General features: G+C 34.6%; 4 protein-coding genes across 7 annotated transcripts; 3 read left to right on the top strand and 1 right to left on the bottom strand.

Annotated features, from left to right (window-relative positions):
- Nucleotides 1-3: 3 nt before the first annotated feature.
- On the bottom strand, nucleotides 4-2,227 carry LOC111492785 (nudC domain-containing protein 2-like). Its single transcript, XM_023142233.1, has 5 exons — nucleotides 2,085-2,227; nucleotides 1,841-1,989; nucleotides 1,693-1,741; nucleotides 1,369-1,511; nucleotides 4-388 (listed from the first exon to the last, which is right to left on the bottom strand). Exons 1-5 carry the CDS (start codon nucleotides 2,131-2,133, stop codon nucleotides 302-304), a joined length of 477 nt encoding a protein of 158 aa, XP_022998001.1. The 5' UTR covers nucleotides 2,134-2,227; the 3' UTR covers nucleotides 4-301.
- Nucleotides 2,228-3,259: 1,032 nt separating this feature from the next.
- LOC111492783 (vacuolar cation/proton exchanger 3-like) lies at nucleotides 3,260-6,904 on the top strand. Of its 3 annotated transcripts, none has more exons than XM_023142230.1 (10): nucleotides 3,260-3,438; nucleotides 3,736-3,803; nucleotides 3,979-4,007; nucleotides 4,403-4,599; nucleotides 4,699-4,914; nucleotides 4,987-5,103; nucleotides 5,173-5,289; nucleotides 6,294-6,347; nucleotides 6,427-6,543; nucleotides 6,624-6,904. In XM_023142230.1, exons 1-10 carry the CDS (start codon nucleotides 3,367-3,369, stop codon nucleotides 6,708-6,710), a joined length of 1,074 nt encoding a protein of 357 aa, XP_022997998.1. In that variant the 5' UTR covers nucleotides 3,260-3,366; the 3' UTR covers nucleotides 6,711-6,904. The 3 variants fall into 3 exon arrangements, with proteins under 3 accessions (XP_022997998.1, XP_022997997.1, XP_022997996.1); XM_023142229.1 differs by having other exon boundaries at nucleotides 3,260-3,507; XM_023142228.1 differs by having other exon boundaries at nucleotides 3,260-3,564.
- Nucleotides 6,905-7,735: 831 nt separating this feature from the next.
- Nucleotides 7,736-9,019, top strand: LOC111492905 (3-oxo-Delta(4,5)-steroid 5-beta-reductase-like). The gene is made up of 2 exons (XM_023142413.1): nucleotides 7,736-8,522; nucleotides 8,609-9,019. Exons 1-2 carry the CDS (start codon nucleotides 7,736-7,738, stop codon nucleotides 9,001-9,003), a joined length of 1,182 nt encoding a protein of 393 aa, XP_022998181.1. The 3' UTR covers nucleotides 9,004-9,019.
- Nucleotides 9,020-11,067: 2,048 nt separating this feature from the next.
- LOC111493310 lies at nucleotides 11,068-13,388 on the top strand. 2 transcript variants are annotated; one of them, XM_023142968.1, is made up of 6 exons: nucleotides 11,077-11,351; nucleotides 11,713-11,719; nucleotides 11,932-12,082; nucleotides 12,310-12,376; nucleotides 12,512-12,746; nucleotides 13,011-13,388. In XM_023142968.1, the coding sequence occupies exons 1-6, from the start codon at nucleotides 11,330-11,332 to the stop codon at nucleotides 13,219-13,221; spliced, it is 693 nt and encodes a 230-aa protein (XP_022998736.1). In that variant the 5' UTR covers nucleotides 11,077-11,329; the 3' UTR covers nucleotides 13,222-13,388. The 2 variants fall into 2 exon arrangements, with proteins under 2 accessions (XP_022998735.1, XP_022998736.1); XM_023142967.1 differs by lacking the exon at nucleotides 11,713-11,719 and having other exon boundaries at nucleotides 11,068-11,351.

Raw genomic sequence — 13,388 nt, 5'->3', positions numbered from 1 at the left:
GTTGCTACGTTTACCATGTACTTGCATCTGCTATAGAACTCTAGGACATAGTTTTGTTTATATCAAACCAAATAGAAGGTTAAAAGCTTATAATACAAAGTATTTGGTAGATAAATATATACCAACTAAATCTTTTTAATTCATTGCAGCTATTGCGCAAAGACTCGGTAAATTTCCCTTCCACAATAGCAGCTATTACAGGGATTGCATAAATCAAGACCAGGAGAAAACCTACATTATTTACTAAGGATTAATAGAGTGTCATGCCCATGCAAGTTATAAATGTCACGAACTATAGTTGTCAATCTGAGTGAATTCCACCCATGAAGGTCCTTGGATCGGGACAGTTGCCTGAAAACTGAGCTTTTGAGAAGTCAAATCCAGGGTTCTGCAAAGGAACTATGAGAGCATATTAAATTTCAAGATTTCATTACATGACTGACATGACTCTGGACATATGAAATTATGTAGGAAAGGAAACAAGGTCATGAATTTCGAAGGTATCAAAACTTTTCAAAAGCATTCCACCCAATAAAATTTTAGTAAACTAACGAGAATCCTACAACTCCTCCATACGTATGTGTGTCTGTATGACATGCAGAGTGGATAACATTTGTAGTGACTCAACCAGAATCAGACAAGAAACTTCGTATGCAATGAATGAATGCAACCCCAATTATTTCTATACCATCCAAAATAAAATTCAAAAGCTTAAAAATACAAAAATATGGAATTCAAAATACAACAAAAACAAGTAATGCAGGGCATCCCATGAACTTGAGAAAGGACTTATGAGATATTTTCCTTCAACTTGATTGGGTTCTAAAGGTTGCCACCAAGGATAGGCTCCAAATGGAGTAGCCTTGCAGATGAACTCTTGAGCTTGGTAATGGAGGAAGTGTAGGAATATTTGGGTTATATCCCAAGTCCTATCATCTGCAGCTTTGCAAAATTGGTTCATCTATCCAACATCAGTTAGTACAAGAGCTCATCATATGTTCAAGTCATCTTGGAAGTGCCTTGAAGGAAAATGAGTGAAGCTTTTGGGTTAGGAGTTTCTTCACCCTCTTGTTGCTGCACCTAATTGACTACTTAAGGGATATCTTCAAAGAGAAGAAATCAAACAAAATAGACTATCATTGTATTTTCTCTTGCTTGGTACTCTACATTAGTTAAAGATTTCATGTATGCATCTAGAGATTTTTTTTTTTTTTTTCTCTCTTTTTTCTATCTTGACAGCTTGAAGCAATTGATCACTGACTAAAAATGAACAAATGCTCAAGAAAAGAAATAAATGGAATATAAAACAAACATGGAAAGCACAAAACATGTTCATATCATCTAAAAACATGGAGGAAAAAAACGGACCTCCTCTTGAAACCTTTGGAGCATAAGACGCTTCTGCTCAAGATCAGTGGAGTAAGGATCAAGTTGACCCTGACCCTGTATGGGAGAAGCCCATGTCTGACCCTTGTCCCTCTTCTGCAGTGTAATGTGCATTATGCCATCCTCTGCCACACCAAATAAACAAAACAATTACACCACAAAATAGACAAAATCGGAGCAATAGAAGGGAAATACAGAAAGAGATATTAATAATCTGATTAGAATTTCCATATATTTGGTCTAAAATCATTACATTCAACCGCCTCAAAATTATAAATAATCATTAAAGCGAGAATTCGCAATCACCTAGCGTCCAAAAAGACGAATCCGTCTTCACAGGGCAAGTAAGTTCGTGCTGCAAATCAACGATTCAAAGCAACCAATACAACATACGAATTAATAGATCAAACTTAAATCAAGCAAGAAAGAGAAGTGAAAATACAATGATACTGACATTGAGATAAGGAGGATTCCGCTTAATCCCAAGCTCGACATGCCTAGACTGAATCTTGCAGTAAAATTGCTTTGAATGAACATTTGGAGGCAAATTAATATAAATATTAACCTCCTCCAGAGTCTGATCCCATTCAAACACTTTCTGACCTGAAAAGAAGAAAAAAAAAAAACTAGTAATACAGTGAATTAATTCGGAAAATTGAAAATTCCGAAGATGAAATTGATGAAGAGATAGAAAAGACCGTTGTGGATAAAGCTATGGCGCTTTTCTGGAGCCAATTTCTCCGCCATTTCTTAGGGTTTGCTTCTTCCTTCTTACCCTTTCCCGCTAGTTTCACAGAAGCTTTTCCCTTGCTCTGTTTCTCTCTAACGAGAAGTTCCGGTCTAGCGAAGCTTAAATATTATTCCTGAACCGGCCCCAAACTTTTACATATTTGCGTTTTGAACCCGTGTTGAAAATTTGAAACTATTTCCAAAATGGGTCTTTTAGCAAAAAGAAAAATATATATTTGCAAAACTATTTTTAAATTTAAAATATAAAGTTTTTAGTTGTTTCTTCCATAATTAATTTTTTGTAATTAATTTAGTTAAATAACAATTTTATTTTTTCAAGTTTATCTCAATTAATAAATTTAATTTTATGTTTATTTTCATACCTAATAAATCTCTAAATTTTAAAAATTATTAAATAGATTCGAAGTCAATTAGATAAACAAATACAAATTTAACACTTATTAAGAATTAAAAATTAGAAAGGGTACACGTTAAAATCAAATTAAACACCTAAATTAAATTAGGAAAAAAAAATAAAAACTAAAAACAGGTGCACATTAAAATGGAAATATATATAATGTTATTTATAATATAATATTATTATTACCATTAATAATTAATAATTATACTTTATATTTAAAAATAAATTAAATTTATTCAGACATATATTGTGACGTGTCAAAAATTTAATAAGATTGAAATTCGTCCAATCAGCGCATGTTGTTTCATTGTGTTTTATCTTCATTCACGTGTTTATGTCTATCTGTCAACTTTTAGTGACTGACTTTGATGGTCACCGCTTAACGTGTACCATAAAATTCATATAGTGTACTTTAATTAAACAAATTAAACTACTCTTACATAATCAGCCATATTATATGTTCAAACGTATTTGCAAGTACATGAATTAAAATATAATGATATGTAACGGATGAAAATAATTATAAAGTTACCAAACATATATTATACAAAAATGGGAGTAATTAAGTGTCACCATAATTTTGAATAAATTCACATGGAGTATGTTTGGTAACTGAAATTTCAGAAAATTCCAGGAAATTTCGTGTTCTTTCACTAATCGTGTGTTTTTTTTAACCTTAAAATCCACTATTTCGGACCCATTATGTCTCTGTTCTTGTTTCTCCGCCTTGATTTTCACCTGAAAAACACACAGACACTGCAGCATCGGCGGCGATATTTCATTCTAGGCTAATTCCTCTGCCGGACTCCGCCGTGGTGGTTAGCCTACTCATGGGTTCAGACGAGCCGCTGGTTTTCCGTGATTTGGAGATCAATGGAGGTGGCGCGACGGCGACGGCGACGGTGAGGTTTGGGTTGGTTAGGGATTTGTGGGGGAATTTACTGAAAGTGGTGTTTGGAACGAAGCTGGCGGTGCTTTTTCCGGCGATCCCTTTGGCGGTGGCGGCGGATTTTTACAACTTTGGAAGCGTAAGCCTTCGGTCGTACTTCGTTCATAATATTAAATTTATTTTAAATTTATGTTTTTGAAAAATAAAAAGTGGGAATAGAATTATTTATTATATTTTTCTGATTTTTTTTTTCATTTATTTTTATTTATTTAATAGAATCTGACCTGTCATGTAATTGTGTGCCACGTAGGCATGGACACTTGGTTTGAGCTTACTTGGATTGGCTCACCTTGCAGAACGTGTCAGTTTTTTGACCGAGTAAGAACGCTTTTCATTTTCCTTCCTATAATTAATTAATTTGAATTTTGTATTTATGCTTTTAAAAATTCAACAAAATTTATAATTCTTAACCTATAATTTTACGAAAATAAATTCATAAATATTTTTCTTCTAATTTCGTGTGTTGTTGTTTCTTCGTTGAAAAAAATATCAGGCAGATTGCATTCTTCACGGGGCCCACAGGTACTTCAAATCTCCACCGTCCATTTCTGAGTTGTTGTGAATCAGACTTTATTAGTCCATAATTACCAAAATACCCCTCATTTTTAGGGTTTTTTTTTTTTTTAGAGAATAATTAGTCTCAGCCTACTCTCTACCTCGAAGTGGGTGGATTGTGAGATCCAAAGCATTATTTATAATAGTGTGAAAACGTCTTAAGTCTAAAGATGACAATATCTATCAGTAGAGGACGTGTGCCATTACACATCCCATCAACCCAATTTTTATAGTTTGAGTTTGGTAGTCTAGGTTGGTCGAGTTCTCGGGTAATTTGAGTACCTGAACTTCTCGTAAATCAAAAAACATAGCAATTTGTAATTTAATTTGTGGGTCGTTTTTGTGTTTGTTAATTATGGCAGTTGGAGGGCTAGTGAATGCAACATGTGGGAATGCAACAGAGTTGATATTAGCAATGTTAGCTTTACACCAAAACAAAATCCACATCTTGAAATTCTCCCTTTTGGGTTCCATTCTTTCCAATTTACTTCTAGTTCTTGGCACATCTCTTCTCTTTGGAGGCTTATCCAATCTCAACAAGCAACAAACATTCAACCCAGTAAGCCAAAAACAAAAATACTTTCGAACTTTCGAATCGGACAAGTTTGAGAAACAAGAAACAAAAACATTAACGTTATAGATCGTGTTTTCTCAACAGAAAGTCGCGAACGTGAGCTCTTTGGTTTTGCTACTCGGATTGCTATGCCAAATGCTGCCATTGACATCAAGATTTGCATCACCATCAGCTAAATTATGGACAGATTTGTTTGTTCTAGAGCTATCAAGAACTTGCAGCATCATTATGCTCATAGCTTATCTTGTTTATGTGTTCTTCCAGTTGAAAACCCATAACCAATTTTTTGGTCTACCAGAGGTGATTATTCAAACTCTCTTGAACTCTTAAGTATAATTTGTTGTCTAAACATGTAATGAATGGGTTGAATAGGAGGAAGAGGATGATGAAGAAATGGCAATAATTGGGCTTTGGAGCTCGTTTGGTTGGCTGGTGGGTATGACCATTGTCATAGCTGTTCTATCACAGTATGTTGTGGATACAATTGAGGTACATTTCATTGAAAGCCATTCTCTTTGTGTTTGTTTCCAAGAAATTATGGGCTTTTGTTGAGCGTAGGAGTCATCACAATCATGGGGAGTTTCGGTGAGCTTTATGAGTATAATTGTGCTGCCGATTATGGGTAATGCAGCTGAGCATGCTGGGTCGGTAATATTTGCTGTGAAGAACAAATTGGTAAGTTTAGACCGAGCTAAACTGTAACACCTCGGCATATATTGTTTCTTTGGACTTTCTCTCAAGGTTTTTAAAATGCGTTTGATAGGGAGAGGTTTTCACACTGAGATCTCACAATCCACCCCTCGAGGATCTAGTGTCCTTATTGGCACTTGTTCTCTTCTCTAATCGATGTGGGACACCTTCAATCCACCCCTTCGGGTTATTGAATCTTTAGTTGCGATCATGTCTCACCCCCTTATTATAGTGACCGGTTCTATCTTTCCCCCGAATTTCATGAGTTCCAGGTTCAAGTGCCTGCTCATCCATCTGAATTCCAAAAGCAAACATTTCCATTGAGTGACGGTAACTGTTATGGTGTATAGTAAATAGTTCTTAATCAACCCTTTATTTTACCCTGCGTGGCTTAGCCTTCTCACTGGCACATTGCCCGGTGTCTAGCTCTAATATCATTTGTAATCAAAGCCTATTACTAATATTGTCTTCTTTGTACTTTTTCTTTTGAATTTGTCTACTAGGGAGAGGTTTCAACACCCTTATAAAAAAATGTTTCTTCCTCCACCCCAACTAATATGCGATCTCCCAATTCATTCCCTTCAGGGCCCAGAGTCCATGTTTGCATTCATTCCCTTCCTCAATCGATGTGGGATCTCACAATCTACCTCTCTTTGGGACCCAGTGTCTTTGCTGGCACACCATCTTGCGTCCACTCCTTTTTAGGGCTCAGCCTTCTCGTTTGCACATTAGTATTTGGCTTTAATACCATCTCTAACAGCACAAGCCCATCACTAAGAGATACTGTCACTCTTTGAGCCTTCCTTTTTGAGTTTCTTCTCAAGATTTTAAAAATGTGTGTGTTAGAGAGAAGTTTTCACACCCTTATAAAGAACGTTTCGTTCTCCTCCCCAACCAATCTACAATCTCACACAAACCCTAAAGCATTAAGAACATACCACACCCGACCGAGAAAACATCGTTTACTTATTTTGGTTGTTGTTGTGTAGGATATAACACTTGGGATAGCATTGGGATCAGCAGCTCAAATTTCAGTGTTTGTGGTAATAAATTAGTAGTAAAAAAAAAGAGGGTAAATGAAGATGAATGAGTTTATGATAATATGAATGTTTCAATTATTAGGTGCCTTTGAGTGTAGCTGTTGGATGGTGTTTAGGCATCAAAATGGATCTTGATTTTGGTCTCATCCAAACCGCTTCTCTCGCCTTCGCCATCGTTCTCACTCTATTCACTCTACAGGTAACGTCCGTCTAATCCATCTCTAAAATTTAAATTTAACTCGTTTCTCAATTATAAATCAAATTTAAAATTTTTATCAGGACGGAAATTCACATTACATCAAAGGAATGGTACTTCTCCTCAGCTACGTAGCAATTTCTTTCTGCTTTTTCTATTCAAACTACTAAACTCATATGCACAAATGTAACACAACGCATCACGAACATCAATTAAAATCGTTAAATGATTTTAATCTGTTTAAAAATAGAGTAAGATTAAATTGTAATCCTATTTTCGAGTTAGTCAGATACTAACGTAAGCATTTCCGTGCTTTCAAATAATAGAACATATGGTCGAGTTAGTTGAGTAGCTTACAATTGCTTTGCTTGGTTTACTTGTAAAGTATTTTGACTTTCATTCATAATAATAGAACATGTCTTCATAATAATTTCTTTTTTTTTTAATTATTTTTTTAAAACAAGTTGATTTTTGGTTTGCACGTCTTTGAAGGGCCTATTGCAACGAATTAAACATTTCACTTTTTTTTAATTTTTATTAGGAAAAATGGAAATAAAAAACTAAAATAATATATATATAGAGAGATTTTTATTTTTATTTTCTAAATTTAAAAATTCATAAAAAATAGATGATTATCGAACCAGTAATACTTATTAAACCGTGCTAGGCATTTCATTATTAATATGACTGAAATAATTAAAATTAATAAATAAATTTTTTTCCACATTTATCTTTATTAAAGTAGTTAATTAATAGAAAATTTATTTGTATTAAAGTTAAATTAATTGAGAATTTACTAGATTATTAACTCATTTACCCGCTATCGGTCAATAAAAACGGTGGTCATAATTCTTTTATTTTATTTATTTTATTCGGATATTACAACTCTTTTTTTTTTTTTTTTTTCTTTAAGCTAAATTATAAACTCAGCATAGACGGATTTTTATCTATTTTTTAAATGCTTTTTTTTTTCATAATAAGTTTTGTTTAATAAATTATTTTAATATTTAATAAAAAATTAAATTTTAAAATTAACAAAAATACTTTTTTTTTTTCCCTAAAAAGAAAAATTGTCCGTCTATTTTGGTTCTAGAAATAATCTTCAAAACTTCAAGAACAAACATTAATTAATTAATTAATTATATGTATATATATATATCGATCATGGTCTTAGAGAGCTTGAAATTTGCTATCAATGGCGGCCGAAACAATCAATGCAAAATTAGACGGCAATGGCGAACTTGTCGCCGTCATTTTCGGAGTCACCGGTTTGGTAGGAAAAGAGTTAGCAAAAACCCTTCTCTCAACCGGCGGCTGGAAAGTTTACGGCGTCGCACGGCGGCCGGATAATGTCAGCCCCATCACCGATACTAATTTCCAATTCATTTCCTGCGATTTGCTCGACCGCTCTTCCGCTCACCGAAACCTCTCGCCGGTTCGCCATGTCACACATCTTTTCTGGGTCACTTGGACTGCCCAGCTACGGTTCGATACCTCAGATTGCTCGGACCAGAACCGGACCATGTTGGCTAACGTCCTCGACGTCATTCTCCCGGCGGCGCCGGCTCTCCGCCACGTCTCTCTACAGACCGGGATTAAGCACTACGTTTCGTTGACGGGAGCCGCCGTCGATGGAGGCGGCGGCGGTGGGATGGCGGTTTATTGTGAGGATAGTCCGAGGGCGGAATCTGGGAACAATTTTTATTATGCGTTGGAGGATCTCCTCCGTGAGCGGCTGTCCGGCGGCGGGCGGAGGGTGGCGTGGAGTGTTCTTCGACCGGGTTTGATTTTGGGCTGTTCGAACCGGACTTTTTTTAATTTTATGGGGAGTTTGTGTGTTTATGGAGCTATTTGTAAGAAGCTGAAGAAGCCGTTTGTGTTCGGCGGCTCGGCGGCGTGCTGGGAAGGGTTTTGTATCAATGGCTCCGACGCTCGGCTTGTGGCGGAGCAGCACGTTTGGGCCGCCACCAATGAAATAAATAGTACGCCACTCTTTCACTATTAATTAATTTCAATTTTCCATAAAAATATTTATATAAAATATTTTATGTGTAAATTTCAACGACAGCCACCGCAGACGGCGAAGCATTCAACGTGTGCAACGGGTGGAGCTTCACGTGGAAGGAGATATGGGGAGCGGTGGCGGAGAAGTTTGGATTGGCGGCGGCGGCAGCGGAGGACGAGAAAGGGATGTTTTCTCCGGAGTTCCATTACACGGCAGCGATGGCGGAGAAAGGGAAGGTGTGGGCGGAGATAGTGGAGGAGGAAGGGCTGATTCCGACGGAAATGGAGGAGCTGGCCAATTGGGGGTTCTTAGACAGCTTGTTTAGGCTGCCGGGAAAAATGGTGGCTAGTCGGAACAAATCCGACCGGCTTGGGTTCAGTGTAAAGTACAAGATGTTGGACTCCATCTTGTATTGGATCGATGTCATGAGATACGATACATTAATTCCTTTTCCTTAATTATTTAAATTTTAAAATGATGAAATTCTCCTAATAATATTTATTTTTACTTTTTTTTCACTAATAATATTGGACTATCATTATTAAAAATAATAATAATAAATAAATAAAATATTTAATATTTACGTTACTGTACGAAAAATGAGGTAATCACGATGTTCGTTCCGTAAGAATTAAATGTTCCAATATTCGTCTACTTGTATTGTTATTATAATATTCAATATTATATATAATAATAATTTATAAGGCACCATTTTAAATGTGTCGTAAGCAATGAGCTATATTTTGATTTTTTACTCTATATTTATAAATTATATCCCTTCATACATAGTTTGTGTCACTTTTTGTCATGTTAAATTTTATCTTAAAATAAAATAATAATATATATATGAAATTCCTATAATTTTTTTAATTAATTTTTTTTTCTCGGGTGGGACTAAAGATGTATATGGGTTGAAAAAATATTTTGGACGGACCCAAAATGGAATTGGTTGAGTTGGTGACTTGAGTACTCCGATAATAATTTACAACCAACTCAACCCTCTATTTTCAAGTTGGACGGGTAGGATTGTCGGGTTGTTTTTTTAAGTATTAAAAAAATATTTATTCAATATTTAGTCTATGGTAGTACTATAAAACTTTTTATATTATAATTTCAATTTCTTATGGGTTTTATTTATTCTAAGTTTCTTTAAAATGATAATTTTTTAAAATTAAGAATAAACGAAAAAAATTTCTTTGCAAGAACTCGACACCTGTCAATTATGAGTAGAGAATTCCCACAAAAATAAATGGACAATTTTAAGAGGATGGGTAATGAATTAGGTGGTGGGGACGAAGAAGCCTTCTCCATCCTCACCCCCACCTGTGAAGATCTCTAACCATACATGTTAGGTTAATTATTAAAAACTCATGAATATCAAATATTAAACATTTATAAGTCACAATATTCATTGGTATCTGTGACATAAATCAAATATCTTTAGTCCTCACAGTAATCTTAACAGTAAAGTAAGGTTGAGTTGAATTAGATTGTAACCCTATTTTCGAGTTTGTCAAGTTGACTTGATTAAAAGATAAACCGATCAACTTGCAATGGATGAATTTTTTTGTTTTTCAAAAAATTAAAAAAAAAATATAATTAACTTAACCATTATGATTTAGGTTGGATAGTCTGAATTGATTGATTTAAATATCCCTGTATAAACTCTTATTAGGTTTAGAGTAATAATAATAATAATAATATATTATTATTATTATATATAGATATAGATAGAGTTATTAATTATAATACTTTATTGTAATTATATATTTTTTGCTTTTTGAGATTTTGTAATTATAGAATATGATGCATGAGGATTAAAGTATATAATATATTCCTATCTGCTATACTTTATTACTTAAAAGATAAGATAATAAATAAGTTAATTAGTCACATCCTTATTAACTATTTATACTTTAATTTATAAATTATTAATATTAATATTAGAGATGTGATTAAGGACTAACCGTAATAGAAAATTTCCATTTAAATCGAGAATACGACCGATAGAAAAGAGAGACTTGTACTCAATATTAAATAAGAAACTTATATTATTTATTACGGTTCCTTATATTATTTGTTACGGTTCGTGAAATGTAATATATATAGAGTTAGTTGATTAATATTTAGGTTAATAAAATTTGTAAAGAAAAAATTAGCGATAAAAATGTTTTATTAATTTGTCAATTATCCTAATTTTTAATTTAATTTTAATGAGTGGGAATTTGGATTTAGGACGTCATTTAATCTTAGCCGCCATAATTTAAAAGATTGGGCGCGTTGGTTTTGGATATTACTACTAGCAAATAAGAACCTGCCATGTCATTTCAAAACAATACTTTTTATTTCTTGTGCGCTCAAAATAAATCGCTGGCGACGAGTCATTGGTGGAATTTCATTATTTAGAATCTACTCGGCCGTAGTTGATTATTACCCGATTGTTGGAAGCGTAATTATATTGCTGTGGGAGGGTAATATGGTAAATTAGGTTGATATTTATAAAATAGAACGGCTCGAGTGCGAAGCTCGGCGTTTGCTTGTGCTTTTGCTTGATCAGTTCGAAAGAATTTCGGATTATCGATTACGAGATTTTATTTTTTGTTTTTTGGTTGATTTTTTTTTCAATGTTAGATTATGAGGATAATCTGTAGGGTTTCGGTTCGAGATTTTGATTCTACTTGATCGATCATTCGTTTTCGTTGGATTGGATTTTTCTTTTCCGGGAAAATTCGACCGCCATGGGAAAGCTTTCGTTCAAGGATTCGCTCAAAGCGCTTGAAGCCGATGTACAGCATGCCAATACTCTGTAACTTTCTTCCTCATTCTCTTTGAGAAACGAAATTTTCGATTTGTATGGAGAATTTTTGTTTCTGCAACTTTTTGGCCATAAATTCCACTCTGAAAACGCCGATGAGTTAATAAACTGATTCTGGCATGTTCATTGCTTGATTTTTCTTGTTAATTGTTTCTCTCTGGTTTTTTCTAGAAAATACATATTCTACTGGCGACAGTACAAGGGACTGTTTACTTTTTGAAACTGTCTACATTGTTGAATGTTGGATGAGCAATATAAATATCTTTCAGTGAATTGTCCAGTCAAATTAAGAACGATTTAGCTTCTGTACTGCTATTGAATTTCATTACTGTTTTGTGTTTTTTTGTATCAGTGAATAGGTAAGAAATTGCATCGTTGATTGCTCTTTCTGTCTCTGTGTAAAAGTTGAGCAGTGCGGGACTGAAGAAATATCTGAGATGAGAAAGAGGGTTGGGGGAGGAGGATATCAGATTGATAGCAAATTCATATGAATTAGCATTAACAAATTGGTGTGGTCAAATTTTCTCTAAGCCCTGTTTTTCTTGTTTAACCATTCCTCTTTTGTTTGCAGTGCTTTAGACTGTCCAAGAGAGAGTGATGGAGCTTGTGTTCAAATGAGAATATCTTACAGTCCTGCCGCTCCCTTTTTCCTTTTTCTTGTTCAATGGACTGACTGCCACCTTGCTGGTGCCTTGGGGCTGCTACGAATCCATATCTATGTGGTATGCCTTTACACTTTGGTACTATTTGGCAATATTTACCAGTTAGCAGCTTTTTTGTTTGTTTATCTGCTTGATATTTTCTCCATGGAAGGCCATATCTGTTCTAACTTCAAATTATATCCTGATTGACAAATATATATATATTATAAGTGGACTGATGTTCTAATTCTTGACAATGATGGTAAATATAGTTTAATTACTTCTTGTCGTGTAATGTTATGATGCAGACTTATCCAGATGGAAAGACCACCATGTCCATTTATGAGCGAAAATCTAGCATTAGAGAATTTTATGGTGAGTGAGATTCTCAGATGGCTGCCATTATGACTATTTACTTCATTACATCTAAAGTATTGGAACTTAGCTTTCTGTTCTTGTTCTTGTTCTTTTCTGGTGGGGGTGTTAATGGATTGTTCTTCTCATCAACAGTGGTAATCTTCCCTTCTCTTCTGCAACTCCAAAAGGGCATCACAGAATTGGAAGATAGGAAACAGAAAGAGGTTTGCAATGCCAGATACAAAAGAAGGGATGAATTTGTAAGGGGAAAACTGTCAGAAATCGACAAAGAAAGAGAAAAGGAGTGTGGAATTTGCATGGAGGTTAACAGCATTGTTGTTTTGCCTCATTGCAACCACTCTTTGTGCTTGAAATGTTATCGAGATTGGTAAGTTTTAGACTATGATTTTACTTTTCAATTGATCATAATCTATCCCCAGACCCCTTATTCTGAAAATAAGATAGAATCAAAAGTGATTTCAAGAAAGTGTACTGAGTTTGAAATCAAATTATCCGTAGGATATAAAAATCTTCATAACTATCCTGATATGTTTTGTTTGCATTCACTGCTAGCACTATTCTTAGACTCACATTCAACCTTACCTTCCTTCTATCAATGATTACAATCTTGTCTGTCTGTTTCATCGTCCAGGCGCAGTCGTTCTCAGTCGTGTCCCTTCTGTCGGGATAGCCTCAAGCGAGTAAACTCCGGCGACCTATGGATCTACACAGACAGGAATGAAACGATTGATCTTACTTCAATTTTGCAGGAGAACCGGAAGAGACTATTTATGTACATTAATAAGTTGCCATTGGTTGTTCCAGATCCAGTGTTTCTTCCTCTTGATTCTCATATTAGATGAAGAATGGGAGACTTACCTCTTCAATCTGTGAGTAGTATTTTCAACTTTCTGTGTAGATAATTGATTGTAGGTTGATAAAATAGGGAAATTTAGAAGGTTTCTCTGGCTGCTATAGGATGTTTGCCAAATTTCATGTTCTTAGTTTATCAAAGTAAATGCTTTTGGTT

This window comes from Cucurbita maxima, unplaced genomic scaffold (genome assembly GCF_002738345.1).
Source record: "Cucurbita maxima cultivar Rimu unplaced genomic scaffold, Cmax_1.0 Cma_Scf00018, whole genome shotgun sequence".
Lineage (NCBI taxonomy): Eukaryota > Viridiplantae > Streptophyta > Magnoliopsida > Cucurbitales > Cucurbitaceae > Cucurbita > Cucurbita maxima.
Note: the sequence above shows the minus strand (reverse complement) of the source record. Positions and strands in the feature narration are given on the sequence as shown.